Genomic DNA, 25548 nt, shown 5'->3' on the forward strand with positions numbered 1-25548 from the left:
ACGAATCCGACTAGGAACCATGAGGTTGCGGGTTCAATCCCTGGCCTCACTCAGTGGGTTAAGGATCCAGTGTTGCGTGAGCTGTGGTGTAGGTCGCAGGTGTGGCTGGGATCCCACGTGGCTGTGGCGTAGGCTGGTGGCTACTGCTCCGATTCGTCCCCTAGCCTGGGAACCTCCATATGCCATGGGAGCAGCCCTAGAAAAGGCAAAAAGATTTAAAAAAAAAAAAGAAAAAGAATCCCTGGAGAAGAGTGAGTATTAATTTAGTTTTGTTTTAATGATCGGTCACATCATTGCTGCTGCTCTGTCTTTCCTGCCACGGGCGAGGATTTGATGGCAATTCAGAAGTTCAAGGCTGTGACAGTGAGAGAGAGATGAGGTGACGTGGCCAGAGTCCCTTAGGAAGGCAGAGCCTGGCTGCTGAGCCACCTCCTCGCATTCTTTCTAAGATGGGCCGCCTCTCTGAACCTCAGCCTGGGCTCTCGATTCCCACTCAGCAGTGGTGGGAGAGCAGAAAGCATTGAAACCAAGCTGATGAGTGATCCTGTCCTGTGATGGTTTCCTGTCTCATGTCTGTCTCTGGAGTCTGTGCTGCTGATCAGAGTGAAGGCCTCTGTTCCTCATTCCTGACAAGGGGGCGACCACTTTGCAGCACTAAAGGTCGAGGCAGTCACCTCTTCCTGCCTGGTCAGGTCACCCTAAGGCAGGGAGCTCCAAGCCACTGCCCTGCCCCTTGCTGCTTCCCTCCCTGGATGAGCTTTGGGACCGATCAATTGGCTTGCTCTAAATATTCCCAGGAAATGTATTTCTAGTTGGTTATTTAGTTAGCAGTTGGTTATCTAATATTCAAAATGTTGTAGCTCAACCAATTCTGCAGTGTTTTCTTGTTTCTATGTTTGTTAAGAAACACAGTTGGAGTCCCCGTCATGCCTTAGTGCTTAGCGAACCCAACTAGTATCCATGAGGACGCAGGTTCAATCCCTGGCCTCACACAGTGGGTTAAGGATCTGGCGTTGCCGTGAGCTGTGGTGCAGGTTGCAGACACAGCTCAGATCCCAGGTTGCTGTGGCTGTGGCATGGGCCGGCAGTGGTAGGTCCGATTCGACCCCCAGCCTGGGAACCTCCATATGCCTTGGGTGTGGACCAGAAAAGAAAAGAAAAGAAAACACAGTTGATATAACCAGAGTTCTTGAGTTTGAAACCTGGCTGCCCCGCTTGCTATCTGTGTGGCATCAATCTCTAGGGGTTTCAAAGAGGTTAATCTTCCGGCCATGGGTTCGTTGGAGGATGTGAAGTGTCAGTGCCTAGAACCACATCATTCTTGGATTTCAAGGATCCAGAGATGATAGAAAACAACAGACAGTACTGATTTATAAGCAGTGTGACCGATCTGTTACTTCTTTTTTGCTGAGCTAACCCACATTCTGAAAGATTTTCTGTTCCTTTTGCTCCCTAAAATCATTTTCCCCTCTTTGTGAGCAGAACTTTTTTTTTTTTTTCCTACTGGAGAGAACCACTCAGGTCCTGGGTTCCTGTCATTTGAACTTTTTTTTTTTTTTCTTCTATTTCTTATGCTTATTTAAGGATTTGCAGGAGTCGTGGTTGGGAGGAAAGTTCTGGAAAAGAATGCCAAAAGACCAGTCTTTCTGATTTCTAAATTATGGCTTTCAAAAAACGTACTACATTTTTTTTTTTTTTTTCATTTGGGGCTTTCAGGGGATGGGCACATGGCAACAGGTCCCAGGTTCAACTCTCCTAGCGGATTACTACAGCCCCATTTGCCCCTAAGAGTGGAGTTTATGGCACAAAGGCCAGAGACCCTTCCCTGGGGACACGGATGAGTTCCACAAGAGGCCCGCTTAGCCTGCTGGTCATGAATGCTTTGCTGTCGCCCCCAAGAACAAGCATTTGTAGATGTAATTTGTGTGATCGCTCTGACCCAGAAGTGACCAGGCTCACTCGGAAGTTAAAAGTTGCTGGAGTTCCCATGGTGGCTCAGTGGTAGCAAACCCAACCAGTGTCCATGAGGATGGGGGTTCGATCCCTGGCCTCGCTCGGTGGATTAAGGATCCAGTGTTCCCGAGAGCTGCAGCGTAGGTCACAGACGTGACTCGGATTCCGTGTTGCTGTGACTGTGGCGTAAGCTGGCAGTTGCAGTTCCAATTTGACCCCTAGCCTGGGAACTTCCATATGCCATGGGTGCAGCCCTAAAAATACAAAAAGAAAAATTGCCCTTGGGGTTCAAAGTGAAAATCCCAGGCTGATCTCCAGGCGTTTTCTGTTGGTTTGATTTACACACAAGGTTATTGAGGTTTCACTTACATCCATAAAGTGTGCAGACTTCGTGCTCAGCTCAGCAGTTACTCACACATGTAGCCACCACCCAGATCCAGACAGGGACCATCTCCATCCCCCGAAGTGTCCCCCCCCCAAAGCCAAGTTCGTTCCTAAGGGCGACTGCCATCCTGACCTGTCATTGTGGATTGAATTTTGCATAGACGATGTGCTAAAAGGGACAGGCTTCTATGTCTGGCTTCTTTCACACAGATTGTACCTTGGAGACAGTCTGCTGCATCTGGAGCAGAAGTGTGGTCTTTTTCTTGGAATGAATCTTCCATTGTCTGAATTCCATTTTCTGAATTCCATTGTGTGACTATATCCTTGCGTCCATTCCACTGGGACCGGCCTTTGAGCGGTTTCCAGTTTGGGGCTGTTGTGAATTATACTGCTACCAACATTCATGTGTGTTCCTGGTTAATGATTGATGGGACTTTCACCCCCCTTGGTGACTTCCCAGCAGAGCAGTGCACACCAGAAATATAGCTTGGGAACCTTCGGATAGAGGAATGAACCAGTGAAAGTTTATAGAACACCTTGAACTTTAAAGCTAAGAAATCGTTGGAGTTCCCGTCGTGGCGCAGTGGTTAACGAATCCGACTAGGAACCATGGTGTTGCGGGTTCGATCCCTGGCCTTGCTCAGTGGGTTGAGGATCTGGCATTGCCGTGAACTGTGGTATAGGTTGCAGACGCAGCCCGGATCCCGCGTTGCTGTGGCTCTGACGTAGGCTGGTGGCTACAACTCCGATTAGACCCCCTAGCCTGGGAATCTCCATATGCTGTGGGAGCAGCCCTAGAAAAGGCAAAAAGACAAAAAAATAAAAAAATTTAAAAAAAACTTAAGAAATCATTGACTTTGAAAAGCAGAATAATTGGTTGTGTGACCTTGAGCAAACCATTAGACATTTCCAAGGCTCACTTGCCTCCTCTATAAAAAGGGCATAAGAGTAATATTATGCAAAAATAATAGAGTTACCATAAGAATTTGATGTGATCATGAAATAAAGAATTAAGGTCAAGCCCAACCCATCTAGACAGTCAGTGTTAATTGCTATTATTGATTTTTTTCATCATAATGACCATTTGGGTTGAACTCAGAAATACTGTATGACTTTATATAAGTTTATTAAAATAATATAACTAATGCAGACTAAGTAATATGTTTGTTTGTTTTTGTCTTCTTAGGGCCACACCTGCCGAATATAGAAGTTCCTAGGCTAGGGGTCGAATCGGAGCTGCAGTTGCCTGTCTACACCACAGCCACAGCAACACCAGATCTGAGCCGTGTCTGCGACCTACACCACAGCTCACAACAATGCCAGATCCTTAACCCACTGAACAGGGCCAGGGATGGAACCCATGTCCTCATGGGTGCTAGTCAGCTTCGTTACTGCTGAACTATTCTGGGAACTCCCAAGTAATGTGTTTTAATGCCAGATAGGAGGGGAAGCTGTTCTGTTTTTCTGCTTCCTTTATAACCTCTTTTGCTTCAACCTTGATTTCTATAGGTATGTCTGGCTTAGATTTCTGTTTGTCCCTGACTTTCTAATAACAGCTGATTGGATTCAGTGTGATCTGATCTGTGTCAGGAATTCCAAAGGCCAGAGAAGTAAGTCAACTATTTCCACGGATCCGTGGGCTTCCAAGATGAAATTGCATCAAAGTGTTGTATATGAGGTGTGATTGCTACCCAGGGAGCTAGCTGAAGGGGACACCTTGGAGATGTAAAAGCTGTTGCAGAAGAAGCAGAGACTTAATCACTATACACACCATCTCTGGCCCAGACCTTCTGATTCGTGGCCCAGGTCATTGGACCACCAGTCAAGGCAGCTACTTCATTGGGCAAAACTTTTCCAAGAAAGAGGGAAGAATAAAGCCTCCCACACCTAAAGGTGTTTCTAACTCTGAACAGAAACACACTCACATCAAGACTTTTTAAATTTCTATTTTGAAATCATTTCAGACATACAGAAAAGTTAAAAAAGAGGATGGAGAAATCAGGTCTGCCCTTCACCCAGATTCTCAGTGTTAGTCCTTTGCCACACTTGCTTTATGCCCCACCTTTCTCTCTGATACACACACACACACACACACACACACACTCACACACACTTCTCTTTCTGAACCATGAGCTAGTGGCAGGCATTGTGTCCCTTTACCCCCTAAATACTCAGTGTGTATTTCCTAAAGCCAGGGATAGTGTGTTATAAAACTATTGTGTTATAAAATTAACACTGGAGTTCCTGTTGTGACGCAGTGGTTAACGAATCTGACTAGGAACCGCAAGGTTGTGGGTTCCATCCCTCACTCAGTGGGTTAAGGATCCGGCGTTGCCATGAGCTGTGGTGTAGGTCGCAGACGCGGCTCGGATCCCGCATTGCTATGGCTCTGGCGTAGGCTACAGCTCCGATTGGACTCCTAGCCTGGGAACCTCCATATGCCACAGGAGCAGCCATAGAAAAGGCAAAAATAAATAAATAAATAAATAAATAAATAAATAAATAAAATTAACACTAATTCACTGTTAACAATATTATCTGATCCCCAGGCTTTATTCACATCTCATCTCATGCCCCACTAATAACCTTTATGGCGAAAGAAATATACTTTTTTTTTTTTTTTTTGGCTCCAGCATCCAATCCAAGGTATCATGTGTATTTAGTTGAATTTTTTTCCTTAGGAAATATTTTAAGAGATAACGCTTCCTTTTAAAATTATTTTTAAATTATTTTTTTAATTTTATGGCTGCACCCATGATATATGGAAGTTCCCAGGCCAGGGATTGAATCTGAGCTGCAGCTGCAACCTACACTGCAGCTGCAGCAATGCTAGAGCCTTTAACCCACTGCCCGGGGCCAGGGATCAAACCCATACATCCACAGTGACCCAACACATTGCATTCAGATTCTTAACACACTGTGCCACAGTGGGAACTCCTAGACAGTCCTTTTAACATACTTATTTAACTGTCCTCCAGATCCTCAATAGGAGGACGAGGTCCAAAGAATGCCTTCTAGAATATTCACCCGTGCTTATGGGTGAGGAGGCATAAAAGTAGTTAAAACAAATAATTATATTGATTATATGCAAGAGACACTGTAAGATTTTAGTAGGGGGATTCAGTCTTCCTGACTTTACTGGGAAAAAGGGTTGGTATGTGAATGATGTGCCGCTGAATTTTTGTCAGTTGTCGGGTGTGAAGTTAGGACACATCTACCAGATCACCAGTGCACGGAGTGGCCGGTGTCCATTCCCAGAAAGCAGACCTCGAGTCGCTTGTCTCTTCAGACAATGGTCACAATAGCTGCCCTTTCTTTGGCAGATGTGGTGTTGGAAAAAGCCATGCACAAGTGCATCCTGAAGCCCCTGAAGGGCCACGTCGAGGCCATGCTGAAGCACTTCCATGTGGCTGACGGCTCGTGGAAACAACTCAAGGAGAACCTGCAGCTCGTGCGGCAGAGGAATCCACAGGAGCTGGGCGTCTTCGCCCCCACCCCTGACTTTGTGGACGTGGAGAAAATCAAGGTCAAGTTCACAACCATGCAGAAGATGTATTCGCCGGAAAAGAAAGTCATGCTGCTGCTGAGAGTCTGCAAGCTCATCTACACTGTCATGGAGAACAACTCAGGTGAGGCCACACTGTCCTGGCTCTTGGCCTCCAATGGGGCCGGTGACATGTCAGGCTTTCTTGATTCCCCGCTGCCCTGTCTTTCCATCTCTTGATTTTGCCAAGTGGCTCCAAAAAGTACAAGTGTCACTCTGGTGTCCGGTGAATTAGTCAACGTGCAACAGAGTAACAGCACCAAAAAAGTCAGTGGAGGATGCCAGTTTGTAAAAGATTGAGCCCAGGGCAATGGATATAGATTCAGCCTCAGGAGGCTGAGTTCAGATCCTAGCTCTGCAAATTAACCCTGGGCTTTGGCCGCTGGCGTCAACCTTCCAGGCCACAATTCTGCACCAGTCATGAATATGACCCTATCCTTCTTCATAAGGTGGAGAATAGTTGGGACAGTGCACACATAGCCCCAAGCATGGTGGAAATACGTGTGATTATTCCTTGTTATGACTTCATTTTGACCTTCAATGAGGGTTCACGTCAGTGATTTACAGTGTATGTCAGAAACTTGGCTCATTTAGTCCTAATGTGGCTTCGTTACAGCCATTCCTTTGGCTTTCCTTTTGCTCCAAGCTGAAGCGGGGTAACAGGAATTCACCTAGTCAGCCCTCTGGCTTCCCCTGCGCTGCTGCTCGTAGATGCAGGAGCGACCCCGATCCCCCTCAGTGATGAGCCCTGCAGTGCTTGCAGCTTTTCCTCTGAGCGAAATGCAGCAGAGAGAAAACCCAGGCTCTGTTTACCATGGCTGGAGTGAGATAGTCATGTGGCGGCCCTTGGCAGATTGTTGGGAGATTAGCATGTGAGCTCTGGGGCTGGTAATCAGAGCAGATGAACATTGTCTTTGAAATGGGAAGCCTACTTCACAGACGAGAAATGTATTTCCTGTCATTCCTGAAGTCATTTTTAAAAAGTCCCCCAATTTACATCTGCACAGAATTCTGTCTCCTCAGGCACAGATTTTCAGCCTTAGCCCTAATGACATTAAAACCGGATTACTCTGTGTTGTGGGGCCGACCGGCTTCCTGCAGGATGTTTATCCACATCTGGATGCCATTTGCATGTCTCCCCCCACCCCCACCCCCAAGTCATGACCTTAAAAAAATGACTCCAGACAACAACAGATTCCTTGGGTGGGGGGGGCGCAAAATCACCCCTAGTTGAGAATCTCCATTGTGATAAAAAGTAGCAGTGAGGGCATTCCGGTCATGGCTCAGTGGTTAACAAACCCTGACTAGCATCCATTAGGACATGAGTTCGATCCCTGGCCTCGCTCAGTGGGTTAAGGATCCGGCGTTGCCATGAGCTGTGGTGTAGGTCACAGACATGGCTCGGATCCCACGTTGCTGTGGCTGTGGTACAGGCCGGCAGCTGTAGCTCTGATTTGACCCCTAGTATGGGAACCTCCACATGTCTGTGGGTGTGACCCTAAAAAGACCAAAAAAAAAAAAAAAAAAGTAGCAGTAAGGACAATAAAAAGTAGCAATAGGAGGAAACATTTTTGGCATATACTAATCATATGTATCTATTCAATGTATACTGAGTTAGCACATTTTTTTTGTCTTTTTGCCATTTTCTTGGGCCACTTCTACGGCATGTGGAGGTTCCCAGGCTAGGGGTCTAATCACAGCTGTAGCCGCCGGCCTACGCCACAGCCACAGCAACGCAGGATCCGAGCCGCGTCTTTGATCTACACCACATCTCCTGGCAACACCGGATCCTTAACCCGCTGAGCAAGGGCAGAGATCGAACCCACAACCTCATGGTTCCTAGTCAGATTCATTAACCACTGAGCCACAACGGGAACTCCTAGCACATTTAAATAAATGGAAGACAGAGAAGGAGACAAATTATTCCTTATTCAAGTTAGGTCCTGTCATTATGTTCATGATGACTTTGCACAGAAGCAACAGAAATAAAACCAAAAGGATGAACAGAACAAGCAGACCCCTGGCAAATGTTTCATCATATCATTTGCTGAAAAGTTAAACTCTTTAAAAGTACGCAGGAGTTCCCTGGTAGCCTGGAGGATTAAGGACCTGGCATTGTCAATGCTGTGGCTCAGCTTCAATCCCTAGCCCAGGAACTTCCACATCCACATGCCCTGGGCACAGCCAAATAAATGAATAAAAATAAAAGTACTCTATTCTGTTGCACGCATTGAGGCACATCCTGAAAATGGGGAGAAAATCTTTCCTGTGTTCATTGTGAAGTTGTGAGTGGGTTAGGTCTCGGACCACATAGGATTCCATAAACACCCACCTCTTCCCCTGAGCAGCACACTTCCCCAGCATGACTCCCCGCCGTCTAATAAAAGCAGCAAGTAGGATGTGAAAGAAAGACATGTTGGTAAAAATAATCCCGTCTCCCCCTTTCTTCCTGCTCCCAGGGAGGATGTATGGAGCTGACGACTTTTTACCCGTCCTGACCTATGTCATAGCTCAGTGTGACATGCTGGAACTGGACACTGAGATCGAGTATATGATGGAGCTCCTGGACCCGTCCCTGCTACATGGAGAAGGTACCTGGGCTTTGGAAGAAGTGGGAGGAACTGGGGGCTCCTCTTCGGTTTCACTTTCATTTCTTTTTCCAATTTGGTGAAGTTCACACAACACACAACTAACCATTTTATTTTATATTATTTTATTTTATTTATTTATTTTGTCTTTTTTCCATTTCTTGGGCCACTCTTCACGGCATATGGAGGTTCCCAGGCTAGAGGTCCAGTCGGAGCTGTAGCCACTGGCCTGCACCAGAACCACAGCAACGCAGGATCCGAGCCACATCTGCAACCTACACCACAGCTCACAGCTCACGGCAACGCCAGATCCTTAACCCACTGAGCAAGGCCAGGGATCGAACCCACAACCTCATGGTTCCTAGTCGGATGCGTTAACCACTGTGCCACGACGTGAACTCCATAATTAACCATTTTAAAGTGAACAGTCCAGGGTTTCCATCGTGGCTCAGCGGTAATGAATCCGTGAGGATGCGGGTTTGATCCCTGGGCTCCATCAGTGGATTAGGGATCTGGCATTGCCGTGAGCTGCAGAGTAGATCACAGATACAGCTCAGATCTGGAGTGGCTATGGTGTAGGCTGATAGCTACAGGTCCAATTTGACCCCTAGCCTGGGAACATCCATATGCCGTGTGTGTGGCCCTAAAAAGAAAAAATAAATAAATAAAAATGAAGTGAACAGTCCAATAGCATTTAGTTCATTTGCTATTTTGTGCAATCCTCCCCCTCTCTCTAGCCCCAGAACATTTTTATCCCCCTCCCCCAATAAAACCCCAGACCCATTGAGCACTTATGTGGGTGCTTTTTTGACTTCTTCAAGGTTAACGGTCATTTTAATTTTGTTCATTTAGAAGAATGTGCTTTTTTTCCAATTACAAAAGTAATATATGTTCATCACAGAAAATTTGGAGAGGTCAGAAAAACACAAAAAATGTAACCCTGCCATAATTATCCTTCATAAGTTGGAATAATTTCAATTTAAAAAAATCCATTCAATAGAATAAATGACATTTTAAAAAAGAACTGGGAGTTCCCTTCATGGCTCAGTGGAAATGAATCTGACTAGCATCCATGAAGACGCAGGTTCGACCCCTGGCCTCGCTCAGTGGGTTAAGGATCCCGCGTTGCCATGAGCTGTGGCGTAGGTCACAGATGTGGCTCAGATCCTACATTGCTGTGGTTGTGGCACAGGCTGGCAGCTACAGCTCTGATTCAGACCCCTAGCCTGGGAATCTCCATGTGCTACGGGTGTGGCCCTAAAAAGATGATTAGATAGATAGGTAGATAGATGATAGATAGATAGATAGATAGATAGATAGATAGATAGATAGATAGATAGATAGATAGATAGAAAGAACTGGTTTCTTTGCTTCCAAGAGGAAGCTATAAACGTTTGTTGGAGAATATTTCTACCGCCAAAAGAATGGCCTGCTGTTGTATCAGTAAATCAGATGAAGGCTTAACTTTTGTTTCCATCCTTAATTTTTTTAGTTTGGTTTTCAAGATGAAAACAGCATTGATTTTCTGTTTAAAAAATAGCGTCTGCTCACTGGTTAACATGAAACTACAGTGGAGTAGAATGGGGACAGTTGGCTCTGAACTTGCTCTGTCTGGTGTTTCCTTCCTGTGTCTGCCTGACCCTAGCATGTCTTTGCAGAACGTCCTCCCCTTACACACGGGTTGGTATTTGATCACAGAACCAGAGTGTGTGTCACTGTCGTGCAGGGACCTGGAAAGCAGAAATAACCAGGACTCTTATGAGCTAGTCTTCTCAAAGCAGAGTGGGTCGGGGCCTGTTCAGCCTTGGGCACCCTCACAGTCCCTTTGCACATGTCCCCGTCTGAGCCCAGGCCACCCGGAGCTGTGATTGTTGCATAACAATTTTTTTCTCACCAGTGACTTTCAGTCTGGGCGTTGAGCGAAGAGGCCCCGTGCCAGTGGAATGCCCCAGGGAACGCACCATCCCAAGATTTTCCCTGGAGGAAACTTCAGTGCTGTCACTCCAGTGGCCTTAGTTCCCTAAAAGTCCTCAGGGCCTGGCTCTTGCTCAGAGGGTCTGTCCTTCCAGGAGTCCTGAGGTCCCCCTCCTCCCTGTAGGGACAACGCTGAGTCAGGATCGGTGGTGATTGATAGCCTTCCATCCTGTGACTGAGCCTCTCTGGCCCTTCCCCCTCCTCTGTTAATTTCCCCTCATTAGTATTCATGACCCTGGGGCTGGACCCTTAGGGATGGTCACCCAGACCCGACCTGGAGACCTGGAGCCTGCCTCTCCTGCTCTGCCCTGGGGCTGCCCAGGCTGGGCAAAGGCATGGGACTTCGTCCAGACACCAAGGGGAGCAGGCTGCATTTCCATCCAGGCTTTCCTTCCATCCACTGTGTTATTGTTACAATTTTATTTATTTTACCTTATTTATTTATTTATTTATTTTTAGGGCCGCACCTATGACATATGGAGGTTCCCAGGCTAGGGGTTGAATTGGAGCTGCAGCCACCAGCCTAAACTTACAGCCACAGCAACACGGGATCCGAGCCAAATCTGTGACCTGCATCAGAGCTCACGGCAGTGCCGGATCCTTAACTCACTGAGTGAGGTCAGGGATCGAACCCGTCTCGGATATTAGTCAAGTTCATAACCCTTTGAGCGCCACAATGGGAATTCCAATGATTATTACAATTTTATATGCATCTGGGGTTTTTCTGAGCTTCAATCGAGTTTAATTCTAGTAATAAGTATGCTGAATTCTTGGGGCTTTGAAGGAAAGTCATGCCAGTTTGCTCAGAAAAGTGCCATTCTGCTGCTGACAGTGGCTACTTAGGGCCACCATGTGCTTGCTTCCTGTGGCCTGAGGGTCGAGACAGACACTTCCTGCTGCCTTTCCCAATGTTTCCGCAGCACGAGGCACTGCTCTGGGTGCTCTGCTGCTGACAGATGGGCAGGTGGCTGTCTTCCCCTCCATGAATTGCAGGGAAAGACTAGGACCCAGTTACCCAACATACAGAGCAGCCAGGAAGCTTGGGCTTTCACTGGAGCCTGCCTCCACTCAGCTGCCTCCTGGCTTTTTTGCCTCTTTCCTGGGCCAGAGTATTTAGCTGCTGAGATCTTGAAGAACTGTCTCTGGTCAACAAGTGACAACATTCAAGATGGCAAGAGCAGAAGTTCCCGTTGTGGCTCATCAGAAATGAACCTGACTAGTAGCCATGAGGATGTAGGTTCGACCCCTGGTCTTGTTCAGTGGGTTGAGGATCTGGTGTTGCCATGAACTGTGGTGTAGATCACAGATATGGTTCAGATCCGGCTTTGCCATGGCTGTGGTATAGGCCGGCAGCTGCAGCTCCGATTCAACCCTAGCCCGGGAACTTTTCCATATGCCACAGATGTGGCCCTAAAAAGACAAAATAAAACAAAACAAATGATGGCAGGAACAGGGCACCCCATCAGGCTGGCTGGGGTTGCAGACAGGCCAGCCCATCAGACCGAGGGCCCTGCAGACCGGGAGGAAGAGGCAGCGAGCAGGGGTGCACTGCAACCCAGCCTGCATCCTGCCTCGCTGCCCAAAGCCCTCTTTGGTTTGCGGGACCGCAGCCCACAGGAGTTTTCTGCTGTCTAAGCAGGTAGTTTCATTTACGGAGCAGCGTCAGAGGATCCCATTTATGAGCACAGCCGTTGTGGCAGGGTTAGAGTTTTGCTGAAATTTAAACCCTCCTCTAATTGCGTCCACATGTTTCAAAGTGTGGTCAGTCTTGTGCTTCCAGCATTCTGAGTTTTCTTCTCAGTGGCCTGAACTGTGAGCCATGGAGGCTAAAATGTGATGTCCAGAGGACCAAGCCCCCTCCCAAGCTCGGCGTCACAGTCTCTCCAAGCCCACCCTCTAGACCAGCACCGCCACATGCCTTTCTTGGGTACTTAAGTCCATGCTAACTTTTCCTGAAATCCTCCGGGTGGCATTTAAATTCCATGCTACTGGAGTTGCCCCTTTGTGATTCAGTGGTAACGAACCTTACTAGTATCCATGAGGACATGGGTTCAATCCCTGGCCCCACTCACTGGGTTAAGGATCTGGCATTGCCGTGAGCCGTGGTGTAGGTCGCAGATGCGGCTCGGATCTGGCGTTGCTGTGGCTGTGGCAAAGGCCAGCAGCTGTAGCTCCAATTTGCACCCTAGCCTGGGAACCTCCACAGGCCGCAGATGCGGACCTAAAAAGAAAAAAGAAAAGAAATTCCATGCTACTGAGCTTCACACTCAATCATGTGATGTGCTCATGAGGCAGATAGATATTCAGTAAAAATAGCCACTTCAAACTCTGTACTGTGGACAGTGGGGGCTGCCCCAGGGACTTAAACTTGAGGGTGCAACCAGTCAGATGACTCTGAACAGAAAGCCTGGCCTGTGATGGGTGCATGGAAAGTGTGCTGTGGGCAGTGAGAGAGAACCTCCAAGCCTCCACCAGTGACCTGCAAGCCCCAAAAGGGCATTCCTTTCTCAGGGTACAGGTGCAGTGTGATTCACAGGGGGCGTTTGGTTAGTTTCCTAGATGGTGGACCACTTGCCGTCTTGAATGTTGTCACTTATTAACCAGAGAGAGAGCTCTCCAGGGTCTTAGCAGCTAAATACTTTGCCCATGAAAGTGATACTTGCAGACAAAAGGCAAACCAACCACAACTAACGTCGGTCTGGTCCTGCATGAATAAACCGCTAGTGTGCATTTTCTTTAATACATGTATATACTTCTGTAGAGCAGGGGCTCAGATCCTATTTCTTACAAGCCTACCCCTGCTCTATACCTGGTAGGGGCTCACGGTGCGGACTCAGTAGGTATTTGGACAAAGAATGACAATGTGCTGTGCTCAGGGAAATTTTAATAAACATTTGGGCGCCCCCTAGTGGTTCTCCAGCATAAAGCTTACAAGTCCCAGCTATAGTTTAGGACCAAACTATGAACACATTTATACGCCTCCGCCTCTCGGAGGGTTGGTTGCAAGTCTTTTTGACACTCCTCCAAACATAAAACATCATTCTCAAATGCACCGTCAAAGGGGCATCTCTTCCTTTTCCTTGTCAATTATTTTTTCCTGAATGCCGTGTTACGTGAGTCCTAAGGGTAAGAAGGGGAATTGGGAGAAGTTATTTTGAAGAACCCATATTATCGTGAGCACACTTGTATATTGTGTATTTCCTTCAAAATGAATAGTTCCCTTGAAGTTTCAAAAATAATAATTCCTAAAAGAAAGGCCCCAAAGCAGGTCTTGCTGGGAGATATGTGGATGCCTGTTCTTCAAGTAAAGGGCTCAGGCTTTGGAGCAGTGAACTCGGTGACCCTCACATGCCCCACCTCCATCAGCCCCCAGCACCCTGACCCTTTCTACTAGCAAAGCATTTTTACAATTGCATTTAAGTCGTAGAGATTCGGAGTTCCTGTCGTGGCTCAGTGGAAATGAATCTGACTAATATCCAAGAGGACGCAGGTTCGATCCCTGGCCTCGCTCAGTGGGTTAAGGATCCGGCATTGCTGTGAGCTGTGGTGTAGGTCGCAGACAGCAGCTTGGATCCTGCTCTGCTATGGCCATGGTGTAGGCCAGTGGCTGCAGCTCCAATTTGACCCCTAGCCTGGGAACCTCCATATGCCTCGGTGCGGCCCTAAAAAGACACACACACACACAAATCAGATTCTGTGCGCCTCACCCCCTGGGATGAAAGCAGGATGTGATCAGTCCAGGTCAGTCATACATCCCTGGGAGGAGGCAGATGCAGGTACGGATGGATGAGGCTGTCTTCTCGGTCACGTGCTTCTGCAGTCCCTCAGGGAGAAAATGCAGAGCCTGACCTCCAACTCTCTTGTCCCCTGACTGTTGTCCCCAGAGGCTAAAGCCTGGGCGAACTCACTGTTTCTGCCCTTTCCAGGAGGCTATTACTTGACCAGCGCCTACGGAGCACTTTCCCTGATAAAGAATTTCCAAGAAGAACAAGCAGCCAGACTGCTCAGCTCAGAGGCCAGGGACACCCTGAGGCAGTGGCACAAGCGGAGGACCACCAACCGGACCATCCCCTCAGTGGACGACTTCCAGGTATGTGGCCGGCAGTGGGGACAGGCCCTGCGGCTGCCTTTGACCGTGGGCGCATGCAGCTCAGGTATCCAGGGCCCCCTTAGTCAGATCATCCAGTGCAAAGGGATACTTTATTTTTTTTATTATTATGTCATTGTTATTATATTTATTATTATTTTATTTTATTATATTTTAATTATTTTTATTATATTTTATTATTATTATCTATTTTTTTGTCTTTTTAGGGCTGTACCTGTGGCATATGGAAGTTCCCAGGCCAGGGGTTGAATCGGGGCTGTAGTTGCCAGCCTACCACAGCCATAGCAAGGCCAGATCTGAGCTGGAGTTCCCTTAGTGGCTCAGTGGGTTAAGAACCCGACACAGTGTCTATGAGGATGCGGATCTGATCCCTGGCCTCACTCAGTGGGTTAAGGATCTGCTGTTGCCGCAAGCTGCGGTGTAGGTCACAGAAAGGGCTTGATCCTCTGGTGTTGCTATGGCTGTGGTGTAGGCCAGCAGCTGCAGCTCTGATTTGACCCCTAGCCTGGGAACCTCCCTATGCTGCAGAAAAGATAAATAAATAAAAAGCAAGGAGGCATCCTGGGCTCCCCCCACCCCTTGGGTTGTTGAAGAACCATCCTCATGTTAAGCAATTTAGCATCCTTAGGCCTTTGGGGTGCGGTGACCATTGGCCGTCCACAGAGGGGATTCTAAGGCCACACAGCCTCTGAGGAGAAGGATGGAGGAGGCGAAAAGAGCCCATCCTTCCATCTCCCCACCTGCCACCAGCCCCTCCCCTACTTGGGGCTTCTAACCTAGAGACCCCAGACGCCATGGAGCCCTTGCCTCATGCACTCCCCTCCCCACGGGCCTCGCTCCCCTTGGAGATCCCCATCTTCCTAGACCCGAGAGGGGACTTGTCAGCACTCCACTTGGCGGGAAAAGCCAAAACCGGGAAGCAGAGCTTCCCTTGGAACTCCTAAATCAGGAGTCACAGCCACATCTGCTCACACCAGAGAGAGAGCACACCTCGTTGGTCAAGGCCCTGGAACGCGGGCCCCGCCACTCACTTGGCTGTGTGGCCTTGGGCAAGTTACTTAGCCTCTCTGGGCCTCAGTTTCTTCACGGGCCATAGGGGGATGCCATAGACCTCCTTCCTAAAGTTCTTTTCAGAAGTCAGGGATTAAATGCATGCCAAGCATGTGGGCCACAGGCTGGGGAAGTGGGATGGGGGGTGGGGGCAGGTGTGTACTTGAAGTTGCTCTGAGATGTTCTGGTCCAAGAGTGTGTCATCTTCCATGTGCAGAGCGAGGGTTCTTTTCCAGCATCCCTGGAACCCCTCATGAGAACCCTCCTGGGCAGAGAGCCCCGCTCCTCTTTCCTCCTGATGTAGAAAAGGAAAACCTATCTGTTTTCTGTCTGAAAAATCAGATGTAGCTGGGTGTTCCCTCTCATACCTGGCAACCCCACTCCCAGGGAGAATGGTCCGGGACCATAGTATGTTGGACCAGGGCAAGGCATGGGGTGCCCCACCCCTACCTGGGCCTGGGTGTGTGGGCCTGCAGGTCTGTTCTGTCTCCTGAGGCCCACACTGGGCATTGCTCGCGATGCAGGACCCGAGAACAGCCCTCCCCTCCCTGCAGCGCCACCTGCACTTACCATACCTCCTAGACTCTCCCACAAAACCCAGCCCCCACCCATCTCCCCAATGCCACTTAGAGCCACTTGGAGCCCTGTGTTGGGTTGAACCACATGCAGTTGCCATTTGAGGAGGGGAAGGATGGTTCGCTGTCCACAGCATCTTGTGGTCCAACCTGACACCACTGGCCTTGCTCACGCTTCATAAAAAGTAGTGCAGCGTAAACATAGCCTGCATTATCTGGCCTGTGTTACATGTCCTTCCTCCTGACTCCTGCCTGAGGCTTTTCTGCTGATGGGGGCATTTTTCAATCTGGGGGTAAATCCGGCTTTGGATTCTGCTGCCACCCTTAATCAGGGATGACTCAGCCAGACTGTATGAGAGGGACGGAGAGGTCAGAACAGGACTGAGCGGACTTCCTGATTCTTGTACTTGGGCTGAATTGAAATACAGCAACCCAGGGAGTTTCCTGGTGGCCTAGCAGTTAAAGGACATGGCGTTGTCGCTGCTGTGGCACAGGTTCGATCCCTGGCCGGGGGACTTCCATGTGCCGTAGGCGCGGCCAGAAAACAAAAACAAAAAATAAAATGTAGCAACTCAGTCCATATGGTTGTGTCCTGCACGGTCCAGCTTCCAATCAGCCTCTTTCCCTGCACTTGGAGGCCTGGTGTCCTGACCTTGGACGTCTGGTCGAGCCCGAGCCCAGGGTCCTCACCCGTGAGACGACCATGGCATCTCCCGTGCTCCCTGCACTGGCTCCCTCCCTCCCTCTCCTGACCCTGTCCCTGCATCTCTTTCCACCTGCAGAATTACCTCCGGGTGGCCTTCCAGGAGGTCAACAGTGGCTGCACAGGAAAGACCCTCCTGGTGAGACCCTACGTCACCACGGAGGACGTGTGTCAGCTCTGTGCTGAGAAGTTCAAGGTGGCCGACCCCGCGGAATACAGCCTCTTCCTCTTCGTGGACGAAACGTGGCAGCAGCTGGCAGAGGACACATACCCTCAAAAGATCAAGGCCGAGCTGCACAGCCGGCCACAGCCCCACATCTTCCACTTCGTCTACAAGCGCATCAAGAAGGATCCTTACGGTGTCATCTTCCAGAATGGGGAAGAAGACCTCCCCGCCTCCTAGGGGACACGCAAGACTTCCCAGCAGTGCGTCCAAAGGGGGCTTGGGGACCCGGCCTCTGTGCTGGAGAGGCAGTCCCCTCCTTGGGGACCCCTCGGGTCAGTGACCGAGCCATCCACAGGCCGACCTGGCCACGGGCACCTTTAGCTGTGTTGCCCACGCAAGGTAGCTGAGCTTCCAGAAACAGTAGGATCCGTCCGTCTGAGATGGAGATTTGCATCTGATGGTTCAAAGGTCCTGAGATTGTTGGCCACCTACCCCCGGCCAAGTTCTAGGTTGGCTCCAGTGTATGTGTGTGTGTGTGCTGAGTGAACACTGAAGGTACAAGCCCTCCTCCTGAGTTCAGTGGCCGGCGTTTGACAAGACTGTCTGATGCAGTGCGTCAAAGACCCTGTCAGTTCTGTGGATGCCTCCGTCCATCCTCCCTTCTTTCTTTCTTTCTTTCTTTCTTTCTTTTTTTTTTTACAAAGAACCTTTGTGTTTTTATATATTTCATAGAAAATTTTATAGCAGTTGCAGGTAAACTGTCAGGATGGGTTTTTAAACTATTTTTATAACGTTAAGATATTCTATAATTATGCATGTGATTTTTAACATTTAATATGCAAAACAAAATCTCTTGCTGGATTTGAGAGTATTGCATTTTAAAAGTCTCTCTTCTGTAACTGGATGTTGCGGCAACTTTGTGGGGAGAGACGGCTGGGTTTCTTAAAGCCACGTATTACTGACACTGGCCACAGAATGCCTTTGGAAATCTGATGTACTGTTATTGCCTTGTTCCTGCTCAGTGATGTTGCGCTGTTTTGTGTTTGAACCGAGCGATGCTGCGGATCAGGAGAGAAATGAATGTAGAGAGAGGCCGAGAGAGAAATACAGACTCTAACGGGGGATTAAGGAGGGTAGTCTGCTGGTTCAGGCTCCTCGAAGGAAGTGGAGAAAGGGGGTAGAAGGAACCACCTCTGCTGAAAATACTGTAAATACACAGTGAGAGTTGCAAAGTCAGTCCCGTGTTATTTGCTTCTGGAATCCATTTCAAAAACCCCAGGAGGGAAAAAAAAATAATAAGAACAACATTTTTATCCTTTTCTACAGAAATCAAAATGAATAGCATCCAATTATTTGGGGCAGAAATCACATAATGTATGATGTGACTTTGAGTGAAATAAATGCCATTTGGAAAGGAGTTTGCAGACGCTCCCCCAAAAGCCCATCTCTGTGTGGTAAGAATGTGTGATGAGGTTAAATTTCTGTTTCATGAAACCTGTTTGGGGATTCACAAGGGATAAGGGTCTCATATCAGTGTAACACAGGTAGTTACAAAAATACGTTCTCGTACTGTGTAAAGATGCATAGTCATCTAATTTGGTTGGCTTTGTACCTTAGACCTTTTTTTAAGCTTTTGCTGTACATCTGGACCCCTCAGCACATACTGTGTTGTCCTTCCTTTTGTAAATGATTTTTTAAGTGGAATTTTGCACATAATACATTGTAATACTGAATGATGATCACGTGTGGAAGTACTTCTTGAAATAGTCTTAAGCTGCTTTTTTTCCTTTGGGAAGCAGAATGTAAGCATGCACCACAGAGCGTTCTGGAAACCTGGACGCCACACCAGTGTTGGTGGTTAGATAACCCGTAGAGAGGCAGCAGAAAAGTTTACATTTTTTCAGCCAGCTCGTGTTCTGACAGGAGGCAGACATCAAGGAAGCAGAAGGAGAAATCGTGTTCTAACCTGAAAGGCTTTCCAGTGTTGCCTGGGACAGACCTTGGCTCAGTTGGACACAGAGAAAACCACAGTTAATCAGAAGGGCCCTGTTGACACCCCGCCCTGGTCTTATGCAACCTCAAGTGCCCTGACTGTGAGGTCAGGGCTGTTTCAACATCAACAGGGCAAAGGTGGCCCTATTCCCGGTGCTCAGAGCCCTCCTGGCAGATGGCAATGCTCGATAGGTCCTTGTTGCCTGAACAAACTTTTTAACGCATTCGTAGGATGGGCACTTAAAGATCGGAACTGCGGCTGGACAGACTGCCTGTTTTTAATATTTGCAATGAATGCAGAGGGGTGGTTCAATCCCCATCATCGTGCTCCCGCTTTCCAAGTTAAGGTCGGCACGCCCTCCCTGTCCTTGGAGATGTGTACTGCCGATTACAGCAGGTCACGACATCTGGGCGACAGCCCGAGTCGCCTTCAGCGAGACCAGAATAGGGCACTGGTGAGAGCAGAAGACACCATCACAAGACAGCCCCTGGTTTTGTCATTGGGCAATGTTTCCTTGCTAAAATTATGGCATCACATGTGTCTTTGCTTTTTTCCCCCCACGCAGACATTTCTCACTTCTCAAATTGCCAGGAAACAGATTGCGGTGCCCTTTGGAAGGAATAAGAGGCGAGTACAAATATACATGCCGGGTGGAGGGAAAGGAAAATGTATTTCCAAATCTAAAAATATAAACGTTGAACGCCAGCCAGAGGAAAGGACTTTTTTCTGTTTTGGACTGTTCTATGCACGGCCAAATCGTCTCTCCTCTCCTCTGGGACGGGATGCAGACTAGAAATAGAAATTGTTACAGCAGCGTGGTCTCATGTGGAAGTTACAACTTGAGATCTGTAAGGAAACAGAAGGCAGGAAACCCAGCCGCGAATGCTTTCATTCATAAATGCAGCTTCACGTCCTCTGAGCAGCTCTTACCTCCATCTTTAAGACATTTGAAATGAGAGAGTGCTCTGATTATTATTTTTTTGGCTGCACCCATGCCAAAACCCATACCACAGCAGGAACACCAGCTCCTAAACCCACTGAGCCACAAGGGAGCTCCAGAGAGAGCTCTGAGTATTAACAGCACTGTCTGCCTGCTTCCTCCCCAAAGTCTGAGAGGAATGGCCAGGTACATGGGACACAGGTGTTTCAGTCACCCGTTAGGATCTGATCTTGAAATCCCCCAAATCATCATTTTCCAGACCATGTTCACGATGGTGAATTTGAGCCCTAATGGGCTGTTGGTCCTTGAGTCAACTGTGGTCAAAGTTGGAAGTATGAGAAAATTCATGTAACACCGCAGAATCCCAAACAGATGCTAAGAAAAACAGGAGAGCCTGAGGGAAGAAGAGCTGGTGTTTTTCTTCGAGAACACGTTTCCCTCCAGCGTTGAAGGATGGTTGGCAGTCGGCACCAACTTCTCCCACGTAAACAATGACTTTGTCAGGAAGGTATTCTTGGGAAGTTTATAAAAAATTATTCAGAGAGGTCTTTATTCAATAAAATAGTAGCCAGGTTCTGCCCTCAGACCCCCGCCCAGTAAGAGTCTCCAAGGGGCAGCTTTTTTCTTCTTTTCTCTTTCCTTTTTTTGGGGGCAGTTGCGGCATATGGAAATTCCCAAGCCAGGGACTGAGTTTGAGTCACAGCTGCGATCTGCACTGCAGCTGCAGCAACGCCAGATTCTTAACCCACTGTGCTGAGCCAGGGATCAAATCCGAGCTGCCACAGAGACAACATCAGCCTCTTAATCTGCTTGTGCCACCGTGGGAATTCCTCCGGGAGGGGGCAGCGTTGACTGAAGTGAGGCAGTGGGGGGGAGGGGAGGGAGCTTCTTGTCCCAATTTTTTTTTTTTTTCTGGCCACAGTGTGATGTGGGATCTCAATTTTGCAGACCAGGGATTGAACCCGGGCTGCAGAGGTGAAAGCGCTGAGTTCTAACCACTAGACCACCAGGATTCTAATAAACGGATGTTCCAGAGTGGAATTTGCTTGAATCTGAGGTTCTCGGCACGACACTTAGAACCTCATCATATAAATTAATAAGGGTATTTCCTTTGACCCAAGGTGGATCTGCTGTAGATGGTCCTGGACTCTGCCTGTCAGCCTGGGGGAGGGCTCAGAGCCCGAGGATGGGGCGGCCAAGACCCAGCTCAGCTCAGGGCGACGGTTTTCTCCCCAGGTCTGCATCTCAGCCTCACAGTCTAGAGGTGAGAGGAGGCTGCACCTCCACCACCAGCCCTGCCCTGCTTCCCTGGGCATCCTTACTGCACACAGCTGAAGGCATTTCCCCTCATTTAACTCTCTTCCTTCCCTCCCCTCCCATTCCTGCCCCAGGGTGGGGCTCAGGTTTTAAGGCGCTGAGCTTCCTCCAAGGCTCAAGGCCAAAGGGCAGGCACTGGCCTTTCTCACAACTTGCTTCCCCAGCTTGAGATGCAGAGTGGACTGGGCCTCATGGCCAACACTGCCCGCCCATCCCTGTCTGTCCTCAGGGCTCAGTGACCTTTGGTCCTATTCTCATCAGGGCCTCAGCTCCAGCCACTTCTGCAGATCACCTTCAGGCCTTTAAACGCCAATGCGTAGGCTGCCCAGACCATCAGAATCTCACCCATAGGACCCAGGCGGCTACTTTGACTAAAATTCCAAGGTGATTCTCCTGGGAAATGGAAGCTGAGAAATACCAGGATAGATCACAGGTCTTAGGAGAGAAACACCTGGGAGAGGTAAGACCTTGTCTACAGCCGCTAACACCAAATAGAGTACAGGTTCTTGGTTTTAGTTGGCTGATTTCAGCAAAAGACCATGGAAAGTGTACTGGCAGCACGGCGCTGTTCCATAGAAATAGGAAGCAAGCCACACAGGTGATGTTTAGTTTTCTAGGAGCCATGTTAAAAGAGGAAAAAGGAATGGGTGAAACCAATAGCACTATATTACAATATTACTAATAATTTATTTTGAGTAATCTGTTGGTAATAGTTTTATTGAACCCATGATATCCCCAATGAAATGTTTCAACAATTAAAGTACTAGAGTCATTTTATGGTATTATTTTACATTGTTTTCAAAGTCCTGGATGTATTGTGAGCATACCTCACATCTTAGTAGCCGTGGGTCACATGGCTCAGTGGCCACAAGTGGCTACGGCTACTCTACTGGATAGTGAGGTTCTAGCCGATTAACTAGGAATGATTTAAGAAGCTGGAACATGTAGTTCTAGGTGCATGTCAACTAAAATCGCACCCACAACCTCTCTCACACACTTGTGCACTGTCAAACAAGTAGTCCCGGAGTTCTCTTATGGCCCAGAGGATGAAGGATCACTGCCGTGGCTCAAGGCATTGTTGTGGCAAAGGTTCAGTCCCTGGCCCAGGAACTTCCATATGCCACGGGCATAGCCAAAAAACAAAGCAAAGTACAAAGCACAAAAACTGGTCCTTCTGACCAGCTGAGATACTAACAGCATCTTCCTCTTGACTCATCTGAGTACCAAAAGGCACGGAATTAGTCAGTACCCAGCACCACGAGCACCTTGAAATATGAGCTGTTAATAATCAACTTGGAAGATCTACCCCCGTTGTTTATTTCTACTTACCTATTCATGTCATTATCTGCTGGAAAATTTCTTGTGAAAAAAACAAAGGCAGTAACAGGTACCAAAGGTTTAATATATGTGTGTGTGTGTGTGTGTGTGTGTGTGTGTGTGTGTGTGTGTGTGTACATATATTGAGGTGGGATGCCCAGTGTGGGAGGATTAAAAATAAAGGAAATACTATCCATTAACTTTGCTGTTGATGATGGTGGCGGTCGTGGTGGAATGGTAGAGGTGACAACTGGAGGATTTTCCCAGGGTTCTCTCCTGGCCGAGAGCATCGGCAGGGCCCGTGGCCAGGGGTGACTGTTGCCAAGAAGAGGGAAGGGAGGGAGGTTGCAAGGATGGCCAGGGTGACATCCCGGGAGGGACCAGCACTGCCCACAGGGAGTTGCATAGCACTTCTCAGAAAGGGTTATTACTTAAGTACCAGTGTAACTATAGTCAGTGATTGTTTCCTTAGTTCCTCCTCTTCTATTTTTTATGTTCACTTATCCATTTAGATATTTTATATATATATGCACATTATTATTTAACTGGATTACTCTTAAAAGCCTTAGACGTCCCCCCACAGAATCAGGTGTGAATTTGATTCTTTTGATTGGAGGAGTTCCTGTTGCGGCTCAGTGATAATGACCCCAACTAGTATCCACGAGGATGTGGGTTCGATCCCTGGCCTCGTGCAATGGGTCGAGGATTTGGTGTGGCCGCAAGCTTTGGTGTAGGCCACAGATGTGGCTCAGATCCCGCATTGCTGTGGCTGTGGTTAGACCGGGGCTACAACCCCGATTCAACCCCTAGCCTGGGAATCTCCATATGCTGCGGGCACAGCCCTTTAAAAAAAAAAAAAAAAAAAATTGGCATGATTTTCCTTATCTCTGGTGTCCATGCTTCCTGTTTCCTGCCAATTCTGTAAATTATGTGAGAATGGACACTAATTGCAGTTTTAGTCAATTTTTCCTTTTTCAATCTTTCTTCTGTCTATTGATACACAACCACACGCAGAACAGACATGCATCTGTCCTAAACTAAAAGAATGAAAAAGTGCAAAGAATAATAAGCTGCCTAAGACTCTATTAACCAGTCAAAAAGTAAATCCATGTGACCTACTAAAGACATTCGAAAGCTTCTGCTTTTGACAAATGTGTGGAAATACAATACTTGGCGAATTGCAAAATCTCATTTCACAGATCGCTGAAGATTTTGCTGCTGAAAATGCCATCCATGGACCAAGCATTGCATGTCCCGGGAGCTGGTCAGAAACTCAGGCCCCTCCCAGACCTATTGAATCAAAATCTGCATTCTAACAAAATTCCCAGATCCATGTGCACATTATAATGTGACTGAGAAGGATTAGTTCAAAGCATATTTGGGTCGAGGCATTCGTGCAGCTGATATGATTAAACAAGTGTAGGCTGCTGCTGTTGGAACTCAGGAGAAGAGAAGAAAATAGCTTGTGAAGCTTACTAAAAAAAAGGGGGGAGCATAACAGGAGTTTACCTCATGGCTCAGTGGTTAACAAACGCGACTAGGAGCCATGAGGATGAGGGTTCGGTCCCTGGTCTTGCTCGGTGGGTTAAAGATCCGGCGTTGCCGTGATCTGTGATGCAGGTTGCAAAACTGGCTTGGATCCCCCGTTGCTATGGCTGAGGTGTAAGCAGGCAGCTTTAGCTCTGGTTCGACCCCTAGCCTGGGTGTGGCCCTAAAAAGCAAAAAATAAAAATAAAAAATAAATGACAAATTAAAAAATTTTTAAAGGTATAACTTCATTTAAAATCACCTGCCTTGTCACCAAAGGCTTCAAATGCAGATGTCAGGAAACAGGTATATTACCTCATGGTAACTTATTATATTCTTCCCGCTTTTATAGGGAAAAGAAACCGGAAAGGTAAGAGGAAAGACTCTGAGTATGAAGTAGGGTTGAAGACAAATGCGGTGATTTTGCTGGATGTTTTCTTTTACCTCCACCTATGTGAGGGCAAACAGAAGCTGAAGAAAGTTCTGTCTGTCTGGGCCAGCTGCTCGCATATGTGTGCATGTGTGTGCATGCGTGGGTGCGTGTAAGGATATCATATCATCTGGATAGTTAATTGGTCACACTGTCTGCACTGCGATGTAGGACATTTATGGGCTTTTTCCGTTTCCTGAAAACCAGCCAACTTTTTTTTAATTATTCAAATGAATTTATCACATCTGTAGTTATATAATGATCATAATAGTCCAATTTCACAGGATTTCCATCCCACAACCCAAGCACATCCCCCCACCCCCCAAACTGTCTCCTCTGGAGACCATAAGTTTTTCAATGTCTGTGAGTCAGCATCTGTTCTGCAAAGAAGTTCAGTCTGTCCTTTTTTCAAATTCCACATGTCAGTGAAAGCATTTGATGTTGGTGTCTCATTGTACGGCTGACTTCACTTAGCATGATAATTTCTAGGTCCATCCATGTTGCTAAAAATGCTTTAAAGGCACCTTAATTATTTTAGCTCCCTGACTTCCCCCTATGGATAACACCTCTGTGCCAGGGGCTTAAGGTGTTTTCCAGGAACTTGGGGTAGGCTCCTGCCCGGTTCAAGCTGGTGAAGGCTGGTTAGGACCGCCCACCCTAAAATCTGACCTGTGCAGGTGTCCGACCGAGGAAATACCTCTTGACATCAGAGGGCAGAAAAACTCCACCCTCAGACCATGCTAAGTGCCTTCATTTCCTAATATGTGTCCCCTGAAGAGACATGTAACCCAGATACACCTGCGAAGCATACTGGTTAACCTACCTTTTCTCCCTCTCCAGTCGCCTAAGACCATCCTGCTCCTTTATCCCATAGATATCTCAAGCCCTCACCTTCCAGGAGGCAGAGGTGAGACTTGTTCTCCCTTCTCCCCCTTGGCTGCCTCGCAAATAAACCTTTTCCTGGCTACGAACCTCCATA

At 47.8% G+C, this 25548-nt stretch overlaps 1 protein-coding gene across 1 annotated transcript in view; it reads left to right on the forward strand.

Annotated features, from left to right (window-relative positions):
• Positions 1-18784, forward strand: part of RIN2 (Ras and Rab interactor 2) — a 116818-nt gene extending 98034 nt beyond the window's left edge. The window contains exons 10-13 of the mRNA XM_021077420.1: positions 5661-5966; positions 8341-8472; positions 14370-14533; positions 16959-18784. Of these exons, the coding sequence (XP_020933079.1) occupies positions 5661-5966; positions 8341-8472; positions 14370-14533; positions 16959-17282 (926 nt within the window). The 3' untranslated portion in view covers positions 17283-18784. The remainder of the gene's footprint in view (positions 1-5660; positions 5967-8340; positions 8473-14369; positions 14534-16958) is intronic.

The sequence above is a fragment of the Sus scrofa genome, chromosome 17 (genome assembly GCF_000003025.6).
Source record: "Sus scrofa isolate TJ Tabasco breed Duroc chromosome 17, Sscrofa11.1, whole genome shotgun sequence".
Lineage (NCBI taxonomy): Eukaryota > Metazoa > Chordata > Mammalia > Artiodactyla > Suidae > Sus > Sus scrofa.